Genomic DNA, 18,102 nt, shown 5'->3' with positions numbered 1-18,102 from the left:
CCAGATTAAGGTTGACATACGGGTGATTCCCACAGCCCTTCACAAAGGGGCGGCGAGTTCACCTTTAAGCTTCCCTCCAGGGTGGGCCAGCCTGGCAGGGAGAGCCATTGGATGAATGAGCCCCAGGGGTCCCACATTAAGTAACCAAAGGTCAGGTGTCCCACTTAGGGATAAAAGCTGGGACCCCTCGCAGGCAGGGGCAGTGTCTGTGTGTGAGGGGGATGCCCTGTGCAGAGTTCCCTGTTGGGGAAGGACCTCCCGCCTCCCTGGGACTGGGCTCCAGTCAGGTCTGGCTTGTGTAAATGTGGGCTGTGCAGAGATTCAGTGTGTGGCTTCCTTGGTCTGATGTGTTTGGCTTGTTGTCTCCTGTCCCTTCTATGGGAGACTGCATTTCACCATTTATTCCACCCACTGTTGGTCATGTGGTGGTGGTGTTGGGGTTGGTGGGGTTGATGTCAATTATGTATAATCTGATTGACTTGTTTGTACCCCCAGTGCTCACCCATGTACTGACGCTTTTGTATCAAATACAGTTTGATTATTTGTTCATCTTTATGCTGGCTGTGTCCTTTATGCCAGGCCTGATGATTGGTAAAAGGCCTCTGAATCAACTACTAAAATGAGCAAGACTGATACAGCTCAGCCTTTACCCTGAACAGCTAAGCCTTTATTCCTATTGCCAAATCTGCCATGGTAGTTCCACACAGGGATGCTGCACAAACTAGGGGGGATGACTGCATAAAGGTGGACCTGGAGAGGGGTAGAAAGGGACATTCTGTCTTTGAACAAGAATTTGGGGATTATACAGAAATTACTATGGAATGTTTAAACAGAGAAGAAAGAGCTTGGAACTAGAGAGATAGGGGTGAACTGGGATGGAAGAAATGAAGAGGAATGAAGAGAAAGGGGCATAAAAGAGGCTGTAGTGTGCTTGTCTTGTCAATGCTGCAGCTGATCATCTCTCATTTTCTGGCTAAACTCAACATTTAACTGCTTTCTGTGTGACTGTGCTCTACTATTCTGCATGTGTGACCCAGTAGCAAAATTCAAGGCAGACTAACTGGCAAGGAGAGTCTGGGTGATGGTTAGTGGGGAAACCAAGGGTCTGGGAACTTGTTAATGGGAGAGAGGATCTGAAATTGGGACCCCAGACAGATGGATCTCCTGGGAGACAGACACTGGTGAGACCTGGGACGGGTTTTCCTCCTTGAGAGTCCTGAGAAACAGAACTGGATTACTTATGCTGTCCCTGGTTTAAGTGGGTGCCTGTGAAGCTACTCTTCTCCTGTCTATGTTAACCTGTTTGCAGGCAGCTGTGCTTGTACAGACCTTGTGTGTGCCCGTGAGAGGTTAGTGCTCATCCTCATTCCTGGTAAATTCTGGAAAGGAAACCGGGGCAGCTCTTCTCAGCCAGTCCTAGAGGGGAGGGGCCACTTGTGTTGTTCACTCCGCTGGATTTGACTATATATTCTATGTGAATTAAATACTTCTAAGTTTACCTATTAATCCTAATGTTTCAAAACTGTAGGGTCTGTGAGCTCTTCCAGGAGTGGTTTTGGTTTTTGTTTTCCGGGGGGTGGTAGTGCAGGAGTGTGGTTTTTCTGTGTACTTTTGGGGACAGCGTTGGGTTTTTTTCCACTTATTGTATCATTAGCTTGTGTCATAGATGGAGTGGAGATGAGAGAGAGAAAGAGTTATTAGAAGGCTTTAAACATGGATCTGCAACTATCTGTTTTGTTGTCTTTCTCAGTGAAAAAATCATGGTACAGCTGGAGTCTACAAATCTTGTCAGAAAGTGACCTGAGATAGCCTGACTCATCTCTCTGCAGGTCATGTTTTGGCTGGCTTTGATGTTTAGGGTATCTAGCCTGCAAACCTGGATTTAAGTTTTGCTTTTGGAAAAGAGGTTCTGTTTCAGAACTCCTTTACTTTTTCAATAATTCATGTTTCACACGTTACAGTGTCATGTCTTATAACACAAGTCTGAAGTGCAATTTTGTTGCCATGAAAAGTTGCAGACCAAAGCATTTTCTTTCAAGACTGTGATAAAGATAAAATACTGCAGGGCAGGTTATCAAGGTATTGAAAGGATTAAATGAGGTTAGAGATAGCTTTGGGGTTTCACTTTGTGTAGGAAAAAACTTTTCTGAAGGGACTAATAACTTGTATCACCTGAAGGAGAGAACATTCTTTTTATGTCTGTTGAGGTTATCATAGAATATTTCTGGGGCAAAAAAATAAAGAGAAAAAATATTATTGATTTAAATTTAAAGGGAAGCATAAGACCTACAAATATTTTCTAACAATTAAAAAAAAAATATTACCAAAAATTTTAAGATGTGGAAAATATATTTTATTGCACTGATTTTATTTGTTGTTTTTACCCATTGATAACATTCCTCCTTCCCTTAATAGTTGGTCAGTGAAACAAACACTTGTGTTTTACTCTTTTTTGTAAACATTTCTTTCATGTGATTTGCAAACTAATGATTGAGTGATTTGCAAAGTAGAAAAAATATACAACAATAAAATTCAAACTAAATTGCTCTGTTATCAATATATTTAACTAGTTACTAACACAGTGAGAATTTAGAATATCTACTCTCCAAGTTTATATTTTACCTAGATGGACATAGAGAGAGGTGGTGCCCCATAATCTAAGATGCCTTCCTGGGAAGAAATCTTGAATAAGATTATTTTTGCATGTCATCTTAAGAAACAAATGGAAAGCACTCTAATTTCATTTAGCTACTAACCCTCAAATGTAGGAATGTGTCAGGCAGCACTCAGGCATAAAATGTTGGTCTAAGAAGATGTACTGTCATCTGATCTTACTTACAAGCTTTACTTAACATTCTTTCCTGCCTTTCATGTCCTGTTTCATCAACAAACTTTACTTTTAACCAACGACATTTCTAGGAAATCTCAATGTTTTTATATGTAATATCCCTCAGAAGCTGAGAAATCCATTATTCTCCAAATTCACCATGTTCCAATGTCATTGTTGCCTATGAAAATATATAGTCTCAAATAATTCTCTCTCATGGTCATATACTATCTCTTCAGTCTGCTCTATGCAGATATAACCATATGGTTTAAGGCATGGAAAATTTTTGATTTCAGAGCTTTCTGTCCTGATATTTAAGAAACAATGAAATTCCATAACTTATAGCTTATTTCTTAATTGAATATCTCCTGCTATGTCTTGTCTTAGTCTAAGCGAGAGCGTAGTGTTACCACGTAATCTTGCTGACACTCCTTTATTTGCAAAACACTGGTGTCCTATTCAAAAGACTAAGATCTCAGTTGTGTGTGCTTTTTTTAGATAAGATTAATTTATCTCTTGTCAATTACAATCTTTATCAGGGAAAATTCCTTAATCTTTTATATGAAGCTTCCTCAAATGTTTGTGGGGGATTTTTTAATGATTGAAGATATTAAATCAAAATTTAAATTATTCACAAAATAGAAATTTAATTCTGGTGGAGCCAACTGAACAGAATGTAGAAGGCTGTCTCCTATAGGAATAATTAGACAATTACAATGAAATTTAATAGATGAATAATCCAAGTGACAAAACACATAATGTACACTGAAACTTGGACATTTTTACATTAGATTCCTCTATTCTCTCCTTACTGCCTTCATTACGATTGCCTGGGATGTAATGTCATGTAATGGAAGATCACAAATTTTTGCGTAGTTCACCACCACAAATCAGGAAGGTCTCTTGTCACCCCGAAGTTTAGTAAAGAGAGGCCATCTCTGCAAGAACAGGCAACACTGCCAGAATAGTCAGGGTGAAGGCGTAGAAAAATAAGAACTTTTAAGAGAAATAAAATTATCTGAAGTAGCGTTTTTCATCAATGAAGGAAATGTTGAACTGGGATGAACTAAAGAATGGTAAGAGGTCTGTAATGAGCAGTCATATCACACTGAAGATTCTGTGACTTCTTGGGGTTCAACTACAACAAAGATGTTACTTAAATACTAGCTGTAAATGTAGTTGTAAATCAGTGATAAAACAGAAAAGTTAGGAAGAAATTTTGACTAGAATAAAAGAAATGTTTTTCTATGACAATAGTTCTCAAACAATAGCATGGAGACAATTGACACCGGGAAAGCCGGTACACAAGAAAGTCTTGACACGCCATATAGTATGAGCTCTGCTGGTTTTAATCATTGTATCCTCTAAAGCAGCTAAAAATGCTTTCCTACTAACACTTTTCTATGTAAACAACAGATAGAATTGCTAGTGATGACAACTGGTTTGGAAAATCCCTGAGAAGTTTTCTATTTAACAAATCATCTATGTTGCTGTTACATACACCTGTTCCTTCTGCTCTAAGTTAGTTTCCTTAGTGGTATGTTGATTGAAGATAACTCTTGAGAGGCTAACTAAGTTCTGCTCCATATGTATTTTTTGTCCTTTGCAGTTTGTGAGAAAAATCACCTTTGACTTGTTTGTGTAGATTTTCAGTGAACAAGGTGTATTACAATATTCCAGCAGACGTGTTACAAAAGGAGGAAAAATGTAGCTAAGTAATCAACATGTATTCATTATGCTTAGCCCTCTAGCCTTCAGGCACTCAAAAATAACATATATTGTAGGAATTATCTCTCTTTTCAGTGCCTCTGCTGCTGCATGATAATTACCATAACTTTTATAGAGGAAATTTATGCATCTGAAATATTGGAAGGGTTTAATCTCGCCCAAAGTCAAGTTGATGGATATAATAGCTATTTAAGGTATAATAGCAACAGGTATAAGAAAGCAATAATTTCTTATACTATACTATTCCCTTTTTTCAGCTATTTACTCGAGTCTAGTAGTTTCTGATATTAGTACTAGGGCTTGGGGTATTTTACCAGCGCAAAATAAGGGCTGCTGGAGACAGAAAAGCAGGTCAGCTTGTCAGCTTCCTTCCAGTTGCATTGCAGGGGGAGCAGGAGCAATATGTTTTCTAGGGTTTTGATTTAAGCATATTACTTAAATGATGCAAATTAGATAATTTCTTCTGGTTTCCATAAATTATTGTTTCAAAGTTAAGGCATTTACCCTATCATAAGGTTTTTCTTATTTTTTTCCCTTTCTTTTATTTTTCTTCTTTCAAGACCTTTATTTTTATTGGTTAAACTTGTCAGTGTTCATACTTCTGTGGACCTGTTAATCTCTTTCTTTCACTTATTGAAGTATTTACATCCTTTGGTAACACTTTGTTACTGTCCTAAGACATTGCTTTCTAATTTCTAGTTTAGCCAGTGTATACATGTCTTGCTTTTTTAGCTTCAAAAGTAGCTTCATATGTTGTTTTAACGACATTTTTTGAATTCTTTTTGAACTGCTAATGACTTTTTGGCAAGGCAGTAATAGAGCTATACATGGGATCTCTGCCATGCCACATATGCAATTATGATCATGATATGCACCTTATATTAAAATCTAAGATTTATTTGGCTTCCATTCAACATAAGAAATTCATTGCCAGTTCTATTACAAGTCTTTATAAGTATCTTTGTTCTGTCAAATAGCTATTTATATTAGTTTTGTACTGTGGATCAATTATTGTGACATAGTAACGAATTTTACAAATAGTGGGCCTTGTGAAAAGATCATTTATTCAGGTTTTATAGGGGATGTAGTGTGTCTCTTGGTGTATAAGATATTTTTAAAATAAAAATAACAATTATTAGGACATTAGCACAGAATAAATTCAGGGGTCATGAAATTTCCCTGATCACATATCCTTGCTCTCACAGCCATTGGAACTGTGGTTTCCTGAATATAATTGCTAGAGGTTAGAGTCAAGTGATTTATTTTAAACTTATTGTACCTAATAACCTTAGTTACTGTTTTCACTCTGAGATATACAAAACACTGATAAATACTGCTACCATTAATTACCTGGCATTCCATAGGTATTCAAACTCTTACAGATCACTTAATGAAAGTTTTACATTACATGGCAATTACTAGTATTACAGATTTTTTCCTTTTGATACAAGACAAGCAGTATGGATGTCAGCACCTGCCTCACTTCAGGTATGATTCAGTTCCACTGGTTTTCCTGCATGCTCTTGATATTATGAAACATTTATACTCTTTGTAAGGTGAGCTAACCTGCTTTTAAAAAAAATAAATACATCAATGGAGTTGGACTAGATGATTGTTGTAGGTCTGTTTTGTTGATTAGGGATACCAATTAAACTCAGACACCAGAGTGAAAAGTGCAGGTTTATTTTACTGGAAATAACTAAATGTAACAGAATAATACAGAACACACCGTAAGAAAAGACAGAATAATGCACTTAAATAAGAAAATACAGGATAATGCGTCAGATCATTACTACCTGAGAGAGAGAATAGTGATTAAGAAAGATCCATCCCCACGTGCACACGTTACCATCACCCAGACCCGCAGTCGCGGGGCAGCCCCGGTCACAGCGAGGGTTTGCAGAGCCTGTCCCGGCAAGGGGGAAATCCTACGCGGTGCCTCCGCCCGTAGGTGAGGCTGCCAAAGTCGCTGCGAGCGGGTCCAGCCTTATAGACCAGAGATCGACAGGCCAGAACAGCTGGCACCTCTGTTTTGAGCGGAAAATTTCTGGTTTCATCCTCCTGTTGGATTCCACCCAAAGCCTGGCCAGGGCTCAGGGGGGAAACCAAGGGAGTTTCTAACAAGGCCGGATACTTGGGTTCTCAGCCTTGAACAAGGCTGAACAAGGGCAGTTGGATACATTCTCTCCTCACTCCTGATTCTATTTTGTCTAAGCTGCATCTTTCACTAGCGAGTTTACGTACTCTGTTAATGATTACACACTAAACAGCTTCGGCTTGGGGCCTGTTGTTCAGGCTTCAGGACTTCAAAGCTTTAGCACTTTTTCCATCAGCATAAGTGCGCTGTTATAACTTAGTACAATACCTACTAGCACAGTGGCTTTCAGTTATAAAATATACAGGATTCGTCTATAGGTCAGCTCTGGCTTGGGCCAGTTGTCCAAGCCTTAGCACTTCAGCAAGTTATAGTACTAGTTATAGTATTTTTGAATCTTGCTGAGAATCCTGCTTGCCCAGAGTGTTCTGTGGAATTTTACCAAGGACTGCTGTGTTCATCAAAACAAAGCAGTTCACTGTGAAAATCTACCAAGAACTATAATGTTCAGCAAAATATGTTTTTGCCCTTGGGGAACAGGTGTGCTCTAACTAGTTGGAGTCTTGGTAGTGAATAAAGATAGCCATGTATGGATGGTAGAAGTTCTATTGGTTCTCTTAGATAAGATAGAATGAGTAAACTGGCTGAAAAACACTTTTGTAATTCAAGGAATTGGCCATGAGAATCTGTGCATGCTCTGGGGAAAAAACAAAGTGAGAAAACTACGAGCCTTCCTCCCAAAGATCCCCAGAGATGCCCCCCAGGAGGCAATGCACAAGTGCAAAGAGAACATCAACTGCTGACACCAGCCTCTAGAACTAACTTCCCAGACATCTGCTGGAAATACAACATGGCAGAACAAGACCAGTCCCGGAGATTCCTGGAATGTGTGGGAGACAACTTCCTGACGCAGCTGGTGAGTAAACCGACCAGAGAAGCTGCCCTACTGGATCTCCTCTGTGAACAGAGAAGGGCTGGTGGACGACGTGGAGGTTGGAGGCCAACTAGGGCACAGCGATCACGAAATAACGAGTTCTCTATTCTTAGAGAGGTCAGGAGAGGGCTAAGCAGGACTGACATCCTGGACTTCAGAAGGGCTGACTTGGTCTTGTTTAGGCACCTGCTTGACAGGATCCCCTGGGAGACTCTCCTGAAGGGTACAGGGGCCCCGGAAGGCTGGGCGCTCTGTAAGAAGGAAGAGTTAATGGCTCAGGACGGGCGGTCCCCAGGTGCTCTAAGAGAAGCCGACGCCAGAGAAGACCACCCTGGCTGAACAGGGAGCTTCGGCTGCAACTCGGGGAGAAAAGGAGAGTTTACAGCCTTTGGAAGAAGGGGCTGGCCACTCACAGTGATTACAGAGAGGCTGTGAGGCTGTGCAGGGTGGAAATCAGGAGGGCTAAAGCCCAACTGGAAATTAATTTGGCCTCTGCCATCAAGGATAACAGAGAAGTTTCTATAGGTATGTCAGTAGCAAAAGAAAGTCCAGGGAGAGTCTCCATCCCCTGCTAGATGCAGGAGGAAATTTGGTAACAAGTGACGAGGAGAAGGCTGAGGTGCTTAATGCCTTCTTTCCCTCAGCCTTTAATAACAAGGTTAGTTGTATTGATGAAATCCAGCCTCCGCAGCCAGAATACAGAGACTGGGAGAACGACCCCCCTGCAATCCAGGAGACAGTCAGTGACCTGCTGCATCACACAGACACACACAAGTCTGTGGGACCCGATGGGATACACCCGAGGGTGCTGAAGGAGCTGGCTGGGGTGCTCGCCAGGCCACTTTCCATCATTTCCCAGCAGTCCTGGCTGACCGGGGAGGTCCCGACTGATTGGAAATCGGCCAACGTGACGCCCACCTGTAAGAAGGGTCGGAAGGATGATCCGGGAAATTACAGGCCTGTCAGCTTGACTTCGGTGCCCGGGAAGCTGATGGAGCAGCTCATCCTAAACACCATCATGCAACACATGAGGGACAACCAGGGGATCAGGCCCAGTAAGCATGGGTTTATGAAAGGCAGGTCCTGCTGACAAACCTGGTCTTCTATGACAGAGCGACCTGCTTATTGGGTGAGGGAAGGGCTGTGGATGGAATTTACCTTGACTTTAGCAAGGCTTTTGACACCGTTTCCCACAGCATTCTCCTGGCAAAAATGGCTGCTCGAGGTTTGGACAATCGCACACTTCGCTGGGTAAAAAACTGGCTGGACGACCGAGCCCAGAGAGTTGTGGTAAACAGAGTTAAATCCAGCTGGCGGCCGGTCACGAGTGGTGTCCCCCGGGGCTCAGCTTTGGGGCCACTCCTGTTTAACATCTTTATTGATGCTCTAGATGAGGGGATTGAGTGCACCCTCAGTCAGTTTGCAGATGACACTGAGCTGGGTGAGAGTGTTGATCTGCTCGAGGGTAGGGAGGCTCTGCAGAGAGACCTGGACAGGCTGGAGCCATGGGCCGAGGCCAACTGCATGGGTTTCAATAAGGGCAAATGCCGGGGGCTGCCCTTGGGCCACAACAACCCCCAGCAGGGCTACAGGCTTGGGGGGGAGTGGCTGGCCAGTCAAAGAGGGACCTGGGGGGTGATTGACAGCCAGCTGAACAGGAGCCAGCAGTGTGCCCAGGGGGCCAAGAAGGCCAATGGCATCCTGGCTTGTGTCAGCAATAGCGTGGCCAGCAGGGACAGGGGAGGGATCTGAGCCCTGTACTTGGCACTGGTGAGGCCGCACCTCGATTCCTGGGTTCAGTTTTGGGCCCCTCACTACAAAAACGACACAGAGTTACTCGAACATGTCCAGAGAAGGGCTACAAAGCTGGTGCAGGGTCTGGAACACATGTCCTGTGAGGAGCGGCAGAGGGAACTGGGGGTGTTTAGTCTGGAGAAGAGGGGGCTGAGGGGAGACCTCATCACCCTCTACAACTCCCTGAAAGGAAGCTGCAGAGAGCTGGGCCTGAGCCTCTTTAGCTAGTAGAAAGCGACAGGACAAGAGGGAATGGCCTCAAGTTGCTCCAGGGAAAGTTCAGACTGGATATTAGGAAGCATTGCTTTCCAGAAGGGGTTGTGAGGCGTTGGAATGGGCTGCCCAGGGAGGTGGTGGAGTCCCCATCCCTGGAGGTGTTCAAGAGTAGGGTCGATTTGGAGCTTAAGGATATGCTGTAGGTGGGAACCGTGCTAGGAGAACGGCTGGACTAGATGATCTCCAGGGTCCTTTCCAACCTAGATGATTCTGTGATTCTAGGAGAAACATGATGCTAACCCGGCCCTACTCATGCATATGTATGTTTGTGTTATGTAACCCAATGAATATGGATATCCACACTCAATAATTTTTTGGTAAAATGTGCGGTGGGGGTACAAGCTTTGTGGAGAGATCCCCTTGCACCCCGGCACCGGAGTAAACATATCCCTGCTGTATAACTCTATTCGAGTTGTAGAGTCTTTTTTTCCGTGAATCAGTTGTCAGAGAATTGTCCTGTGCCAAAGCGGAACCTTTGTCACTGTGCACCACTGAGGATGAGGCCCCCTACATCCATCTTTCTGCCTTACTAACTGGATACTGAATGCTGGAAAAGCCAGCCATGAGAATAAGTCAGATCCAAGGAGTTATTTAGACAAATTGAAAGCATTGTGTCAATTTGATGGTGTAGTAATGCAACTCTACCCCCCCCACCCCTCCTTGTTGGGCTGCTTGGTGCTGGGTGTGATTCCAGCCCCCTCCCCCGAGCTGTACCCCCATCCCTGGAGATAAGGACTGATAACGATGAAGTGCCTGGCTCCTGCCCTCCCGATTGCTCAGAAACAGTTAAAACGGCCCATCAGCTCCTAAAGGCCTGGCACACCTGTGCCTGGGAGGGGGTCAGATGGAACAATTACAGAACTGCACATTCATCAAGTTCTTGCTGGAAGGCACCAGGAGGGATCTGACAAAAGTCAATTATCTCGCACCCTATAAACTGCAACCACCAGGGAAACCCTTTGAGCTCTCCTGGATGGCAGCAGCCTGTGACCAGCATCTCCCCTGAGCTGGGAGCCTCTCGGGTACCAAAACTCTTACGGTGTTTCTGCTGCCAGAGTTGAGGGAAGGCCGGGTGAAGTCCACCCGCTCGAGTCCCAGTTATCGCCCGCTGAGGAATGCCGAGGCATTGGGGGTATTTGCTCTAAACTCGGGAGGAGGGAAATTTTTCTTTGAGCTCGCTTCTCTTTCACCCGTTCTTTCTCTGTTTATTGGGGTGTGGGTACGTGCTCCATTCTACTGGATCCAAATACTTTTGCCTCTGTGCATGTGCTTGTCCATTTTGTGTAGCTGCATGTATATGTATATGTTAAGGTACCATTAAGTAAGTTAGGGTGCATCTTGTCACTGTAGAATCTGCAAATAAGTCGCTTTTCTTTCTTTCAACATTTCTGAATTATTTTGTAATGATAAATGGCTGTTAGTTATAAATCAGATTTCTTACTAAATCATTACCGTGTTAATACTTTCATCCACGACAGGTCCCAGGGGGCAGGGTCTCTTGGGGGGGGTAGGGTGTCCCTGAACCCCCCTGTCCTAGCAGGCACCTGCTACTCTCTGTGGGTGTTGGCTCAGGTCTCCAGGCCCAAGAAGAATTGAGGGGGACCAGACATCCCTGCTCCCCAATAAAAGGCTCCTATGAAGCTGTCAGCCTCGTTGGGGACACTGGGGACACCAGGGACATGGGGGGGGATGACACTTGGGACACACATGAAAGACATGGAAGGACAAAAGGGGGACAAAGAAGGGATTTTATTGCCCAACTCAGCAAGCACCCAGCTGGGACAGCCACTGCCCTGGGGAGGGCAACAGGTGTCCACAGGTGTCCTGGTCCCCTGCAGGGCAGGACCAGGCCCCCCCCAGGAAATAAATGGTTTGTGGGTTAAAACCACCAGGAATGGGGACAAAGACAGGGATGTGGACAAGGACCAGGACAGAGAAGAAATGGTGACAAGAACAGGGACGTGATGAGGACAGGGATATGGGGACAGGGATGGGGACAGGAGGGGACATCAGGGTGGCAGAGGGCCCCCCCCTCCAAGTGTGCCAGCGCAGGCAGCCAGCAGCAGCTGGAGGGGCGCAGGGGGTTGGTGTCACCGTCCCCATCCCCGTCCAGCCGTGTCACCCGGTTGCTCAGAAGGCTGAACCGCCGGGCCCACAGGCTGCGGGGGACAGAGGATGCTGTGGGGGACCCCGGCGTCCAGGAGGGGGAACTCCCAGGTGTCCTACTTATTCAGAAGGATGCAACTGGAAAAATTAAACTAAAAAACAACTACTGATATAAACAATATTCTTCTGCTCTTACGGTGGTCTGTGGTCTCTCCACAACGTCTGTGATACTGGTCATTTTAATGATCCCTCCAGACACCCTTGCAACACCTTGTTCTGATGTTCTACCTTCTCCCACTGACTCCTCTTCTCCTCCAGGATCTTCTGGAGGTGACAACCTCCAGCACCTTCTGCCTTGACAGTTCCTGTGCCTCACTCAGATCTTGCTGAGCTTTGCAGCCAATCACTTGCTGGGACTCTTCAGAGGCTGCTAGTTGAGATGTCAACTCTTCCACCTCAAGTAAAACACAACAGAGCAGTCAAAGACTACAGCTTGCCACTGTCAGCCACATCAGTCATATCATACACTGTGAGGAAAGGGAAAGTACAACCTTAAATTTCACCCTTTCATGAAAGCACCAGACTCACGATGGATACAGCTGGCTTGTTTAAAAATCTAAGTGGGTCACCATGTTCCTCTGAAAAAGCACCTTAAATAACAAGGCTAGCAGTAACAGGCCAGCAGAAATCCCTTCTGAGGAGTGCTGGCAAACGGACAAAAAGAGCAGCCCATCTGTCCAGGGCAGCAGCTGGCTGGTCAGTCTCCATCAGCCCAGCTGAGACGGAGACCACAAGGTGATGGCAGCCAGAGGGACTGACCCCATCGCCGGCTGCTCTGCCCTGGGCAGAGACCACCTGGTTGATGACTGCAGCAGCTCTTGCTGTTTCACTCACCTGGTTTTGTAGAGCATCCCTCTGCTGAAGGAGGACAGTAATTTCCTCTTTCATGGGTTTGATTTCTTCCTTGTGCCTCTTCTCCACTGCCTGCATCTTACTCTGAGTTTCCTGCAGCTCTGCTTGCAGTTCTTCTGTGATGTTCTGCAGACACAAATGGAGAGCAAACTACTGGGACCTGCCAGCACGTTCAGCTTTTTCTTCTTTCTGTCCCAAAGTCCCATTCATTCAGCCACTTCTGCTTTTCTACCCAGCTCTGCTTCCACTGGAACACTCCCTTCCTGTCGCTGATCTCTGGAGATCATCAGGCTCTGTGCTTTCCGTGCCTGCAGCAGTCCCTGCCTCCTCGCTCACAGCACTTAGGCTTTATGTCCTTGTTACTGCCCTTCACTCTGTTACCTGCTTCTCTCAGCCACTCTCAGCTCACGTCCAGTTGCCAACGGCCTGTTCCTTCAACCCGCCCGACCAGTCAGACTTACCTGCCCGTCCTCGCGCTGCTCTTTCACCTCCCGCCTGAGCTGCTCCAGCTGCTGGTTGGCTTCTCTTCGCTCTCCCTGAGTCTGAAGCAGTGTCTCTAATAAAGCACTCTTCTCACGCTCCTTTTCTGGCAGGACCTGCACAGAAACAAAGAGAGGACAGGTTTAAACTTCCCACACAAAATTTGTGTGCCAAGGCTCCAACACCGGTGGGCTGACGCGCTCTCAAAGCGCTGTGTTGCTGCTCTCCCAGGCCCTTCTCTGCCACTGGCAGTATAAACATGGTCCAGACAGAGTCCCTCTGTGACCGAACCTCCAACAAACATCCAATACCTAACAGGACAATGTGTGGCACTTCTCAGATGTCTCCCCTTGCTGGTGAGGGTATCCCTCATCTTCTGCTGTGGCCTGTTTGTCTTTCAATAGTGACTTCTACACCTAGTTAGCAGCAGAGAAAATGCAGGGCGGCTGCCAGAGGGCTGAAGCCAGCAGCTCCTTCAGACAACTCATGTATTCCACGTGGGGTTTGGTGAAAATGACTTCATTTTTAAGGTATTCGTTAGGCTTTGGTAATGTACTGACACTACGGGGACACGCTGACATCTCTGAGCACTGCCCTGGCATTTCGATCCCTGCAGACACAGCTGGGGGTACTGCTGTCCCCAGGCAGACTCCGTGAAGAGGACTTTGGGGGGGACACAAGGAGGACTCTCACTGTGTGACAGGGTGCACAGGAGATCTGGGCACAAAATAGCTTACCAGCAAGTGACTTAAAACAGCCCAGAAGACACCCCTGTTTTACTGCTCAGAAATATTTCAGTCGTCTTCAAAACTTTTTCTTTTGTCAACAATCCTGCCATGTCCCTCTTTACCCCCCCAAACAAAAACCCCATCCTCACAGGCATTCAGTCCTACAAATTCAGTCTGGTCTTTAACGGAGTTCAGGTTATAAGCATGTATCAGTAAAGATCAAAAGAGGGCTGTTAAGAGAACTGCGAAGGTACTCCAAGTCTTAAAAAACCCAGCACAATAGCAGAACAGAAATCTCAACTGAAAGTGATGCTTCTGCCCGGCTTCCTCTGACAGGTCTCATTCCTAGTCCCAAAGAGAACCCTGCTTGCCTTTCACCTCACCAAATTCAATGCAGAAAGCATGTAGGGCATGCTCCACACAGACCGACATCCAGACATCTCCCATGGCTCTAGCCTTGCAAAACAGCTACACAAATTCTCCTTTCACAGTCTTTACCTCTTGCTTGGCATTTTCAACTCTGGTTTGTTCTTCCTCTTGTTGAGCTCGCGTGGCCACAACTTTCTGCTTCATATCACACAGCTTCTTCTCGTGCTCCCCTGCTGTCTCCGCCTTCTCTTTTCCCCATTTCTCCACTATCTCCTGCAGCTCTGAATGATGCCCCTCCCGCTCGCTTGCCTGATGAGTGGAGGAACAGACTTCAAGGTGAAGTCCCAGCCACGCTCCTCAGAACAAATGTGAAGCTTCATCCCTCCCACAACCCCCCACTTCAACAGTGCACAACAATGGCTTTGTGCTCTCCATAAATCACGTCCTGTCAAGGAACTTAAAAGGGAGGTCAGCAGGTGGAAGAATCATAGAACCATTTAGTTTGGAAAGACCTTTAGGATCATTGAGTCCAACCATTATGAAAAGGAGATGTTACCTTCCTCTCTCCGACGGCCGCCTGTTTCCTAGCACCTGTCTCCTCAGGATTTCTCTCTATCCTTAGAGTCTATTTTCAAAGCTCACATCCCTTTCCATCAGTGGAAAGATGTAGAGGGACTGCAGGGTGAAAAAGAGACCGGTACCCTGATGCCCCAGTTGTCACAAGACAGGCCACAAACTGAAGTACCAGGAACAAGGGGCCTGTGCCCCATGCTTCAAGCCCAGAGATAACAGCTCTGACGACGGTGAAAGGACAGAAAGAAAGGAAGAAAGTTCCCGTGACTGCAGTTGGCAGCAATGTGAGGAGTCCGCTTCATGGCAGACAGCAGCCTGGTAAGATCCTACCCCTTTCCTGCCAAGCTTTGGGTGGGGAGCTCCCAACCTCCAGCTAAAGTCACCTTAGGCCTACACTGAACGTGTGGCTGCTTTTGCTGTCCTGGCAGAGTCCCTTGGGTCTTCACGTGCCTTCAAGTACGAGGGTTAGGGTTGGGGATTAGGGGTTGGGGTTAGGGGGAAGAGGGGATAGGGGTTGGGGTAGGAGGTTAGGGGCTGGGGGTAGGTGTTGGGGTTACAGGTTGGTGTAGGAGGTTAGGAGCTGGCGGTAGAGGTTAGGGTTAAGGGCTAGGGAGGGGTAGGAGGTTAGGAGCTGGCAGTAGGGGTTACGGGTTGGGGTTAGGGAATTAGGGTTAGAGATAGGGGCTATGGGTTGGAGGTTAGGAGGTGTCGGTAGGGGTTAGGGGTTGGCATTAGGTGTTAGGGTTAGGGGTTAAGGTTAGGAGGTTTGGGGTTAGGGCATAGGGGTTAGGGGCTAGGGTTAAGAGGTTGGGGATAATGGTTGGGGATAGGGGTTAGGGGTTGGGCTAAGGGGTGAGGGTTAGAAGGTAGGGGTTAGGGATAGGGTTAAGGGTTAGGGGAAGTAGGTTGGGGTTAGGGGTAAGGGTTAGAGATCGGGGTTAGCAGGTTGGAGTTAGGGGTTGGCGTTAGGGGTTAGGGCTAGGGGATTAGGGTTAGAGATAGGGTTTATGGGTTGGGGTTAAGGGATAGGGTTAGGAGGCTGGGATTAGGGGAGATTAGGAGCTGTCAGTAAGGGTTAGAGGTTGGGGTTAGGTGTTATGGGTTAAGGTTAGGACATTGGGGTTAAGGGTTGGGGGTTAAGGTTAGGAGATTAGGGTTAAGGATTGGGGGTTAGGGGTAGGAGGATGGGATTAAGGGTTGGGGTTAGGGGATATGGGTTAGGAGGCTGGGGATAATGATTGGGGGATGGGGTTGAGGTAAGGGGTGAGGGTTAGAAGGTAGGGGTTAGGGTTAGGAGTTAGGGGTTATAGTTAGGGGTCGGGGTTAGGCGTTAGCATTAGGGGTTGGGGTGAGGGGTTAGGGGTCAGAGTTAGGTGTTGGCATTAGGCATTATGCGCGAGGGGTTGGGGGGAGGAGGTAGGGGATAGAGGCAAGGGGACTGGGGCCAGGGTTAGGAGACTGGGGGTAGGGGTCAGAGTTAGGCATTGGCATTAGGCATTACGTGTGAGGGGTTAGGGGGTATGGGTTTGGGGGAGGAGGTAGGGGCTTGGGGGGTAGGGGTTAGGAGCTGGCGTTAGGGGGTAGGGGTTAGGGGTCAGGGTTAAGCATTAGGGATTCAGGTCAGGGGTTGGGTGTTGGGGTAGAGGTTGAGGGGTAGGGGTGAGGGGCTAGGGGTGAGGTGTTGGCATTATTCACTAGGGGTTAGAGTTATGGGTTAGGGGTGAGGTGTTGGCATTATTCACTAGGGGTTAGAGTTATGGGTTAGGGGTGAGGTGTTGGGATGAGGGATTAGGGGTAGGAGTTGGGGTTAGGGGCTGCGGTTAGTGTTACGGGTTCGGGGTTAGGGATAGAAGGATAGCAGCTGGCGATAGGTGTTAGGGGTTGGGTTTAGGGGATAGGGTAGGGGTTAGGGTTACAGGGTAGGGGTTGGGGGTAGGGAGTAGGGGTTAGAGGTTAGGGTTAGGTGTTTTGGTCAGGGGTTAGGGTTGGTGTTAGGATTATCTGCCTGGCCCAGCAAGGTGTGACCTGTGACAGATGTTGCTGCCATTTCACACCCTCAGGTTGTTACTCCTCTAAAGCCAGCCCACAGAGCTTGCTTGAAGAATTCAGAAGCATATTGTTTCCTACCAGGTCTTGCAGGAGCTCGTTTATTTCCACCTCGTGCTCAGTTTGCCGCAGTTTGAGGGAACCGTTACACTGCTGCTCCGTCTGCAAGAGCTGCTGCGCCACGTTTTCCCATTCCTGCCTCATCAGAGATCGCTCTGCTTCCAGCTCACACTGAAAGCACTTCACTTCCCCTGCAAACAGGACAAACGGCAAGATTCAGAGTCTACACAGACAACGGTTCTGACTTCCCTGACCTTGAGCCATCTGAACTTCAGTGCAGGAGAGATCTGCCTCCATCTCCTTCGCTCCTCAGAAGCCCTGCGGACACAGAGCTATTTTTATACCACCTTCCCTAGGCAGGGGATCCCCAGAAACAGGAGGCTCTCACCTTGTATCACCTCCTTGGCCTGCCTGACGGTGTGAAGTTGGATTTCAAGCGGACTCCTGGTGATCGCCAGCTGAGATGAGTGCTGCTGAGCTTCAAACAGGCTGGACTCCAGCATCTCCTTCACTGAGCTGTGAGCTGTGAATACAGAGAGAAATGCATTTGTTGCTCCTGACGCCCACTGAGAGTTATTCCCGTAAGAAGCCTCTCAAGATCCCTACCCCTGAGTACAGAAAATGGGTTGCAAGGACACTTGTATACAGAAAGCATCTTTCTGCCATTTAAAATGTCAACGCAGGCCCCTCCGGGGCAGTGCCCAGGCTTTGCTCATGACCTAGCATACCACAGAAAGCCCAGCTGAGTTTGATCTCGATGGCCAAATCTGAAAGTGCTGTTGGCTGACACACAGGCAGCTGTGCCCAAAGTCTGGGCCAACAAGCAGAAGCCCGGTCTCTGCTCATCAGCGCTTCCAAGGGGGTGTCTCTGTGGGGCCGCGAAACGTCCCTCTGGGGGTTTGTGTGGGGATTTGTGGGGGCAGGTGTGGGGGGGCTCCCTGGGGGCTGCCCCTGACCCCCCGCCGCCCCCCAGGGACGCGGGGCCCCGCCTGGCCCCGCTGCCGCTGCTGGCCCGTGAATATGGGTATCCACACTCGGCGAGTTTGGGTGGAGTGTGCGGTGGGGGTGCAAGCTTTGTGGAGAGATCCCCTTGCACCCCGGCGCCGGAGTAAACACCCCGGCTGCGTAACTCGATTCGAGTTGTAGAGTCTTTTTTCCGCCGATCAGGGGCACC

The 18,102-nt window shown here is 47.1% G+C and overlaps 1 protein-coding gene across 1 annotated transcript; it reads right to left on the bottom strand.

Moving 5' to 3' along the window:
• Positions 1 to 11,662: 11,662 nt before the first annotated feature.
• LOC141955054 (centrosome-associated protein CEP250-like) lies at positions 11,663 to 17,774 on the bottom strand. Its single transcript, XM_074895118.1, has 7 exons — positions 17,657 to 17,774; positions 17,317 to 17,451; positions 16,950 to 17,119; positions 14,379 to 14,558; positions 13,134 to 13,268; positions 12,655 to 12,798; positions 11,663 to 12,215 (listed from the first exon to the last, which is right to left on the bottom strand). Exons 1-7 carry the CDS (start codon positions 17,772 to 17,774, stop codon positions 12,045 to 12,047), a joined length of 1,053 nt encoding a protein of 350 aa, XP_074751219.1. The 3' UTR covers positions 11,663 to 12,044.
• Between the last annotated feature and the right edge of the window lie 328 nt (positions 17,775 to 18,102).

Source organism: Athene noctua, unplaced genomic scaffold, assembly GCF_965140245.1.
Source record: "Athene noctua unplaced genomic scaffold, bAthNoc1.hap1.1 HAP1_HAP1_scaffold_114, whole genome shotgun sequence".
In the NCBI taxonomy this organism is placed as follows: Eukaryota; Metazoa; Chordata; class Aves; order Strigiformes; family Strigidae; genus Athene; species Athene noctua.
The sequence above is the reverse complement of the archived record's forward strand: the minus strand, read 5'-3'. Positions and strand labels throughout refer to the sequence as shown.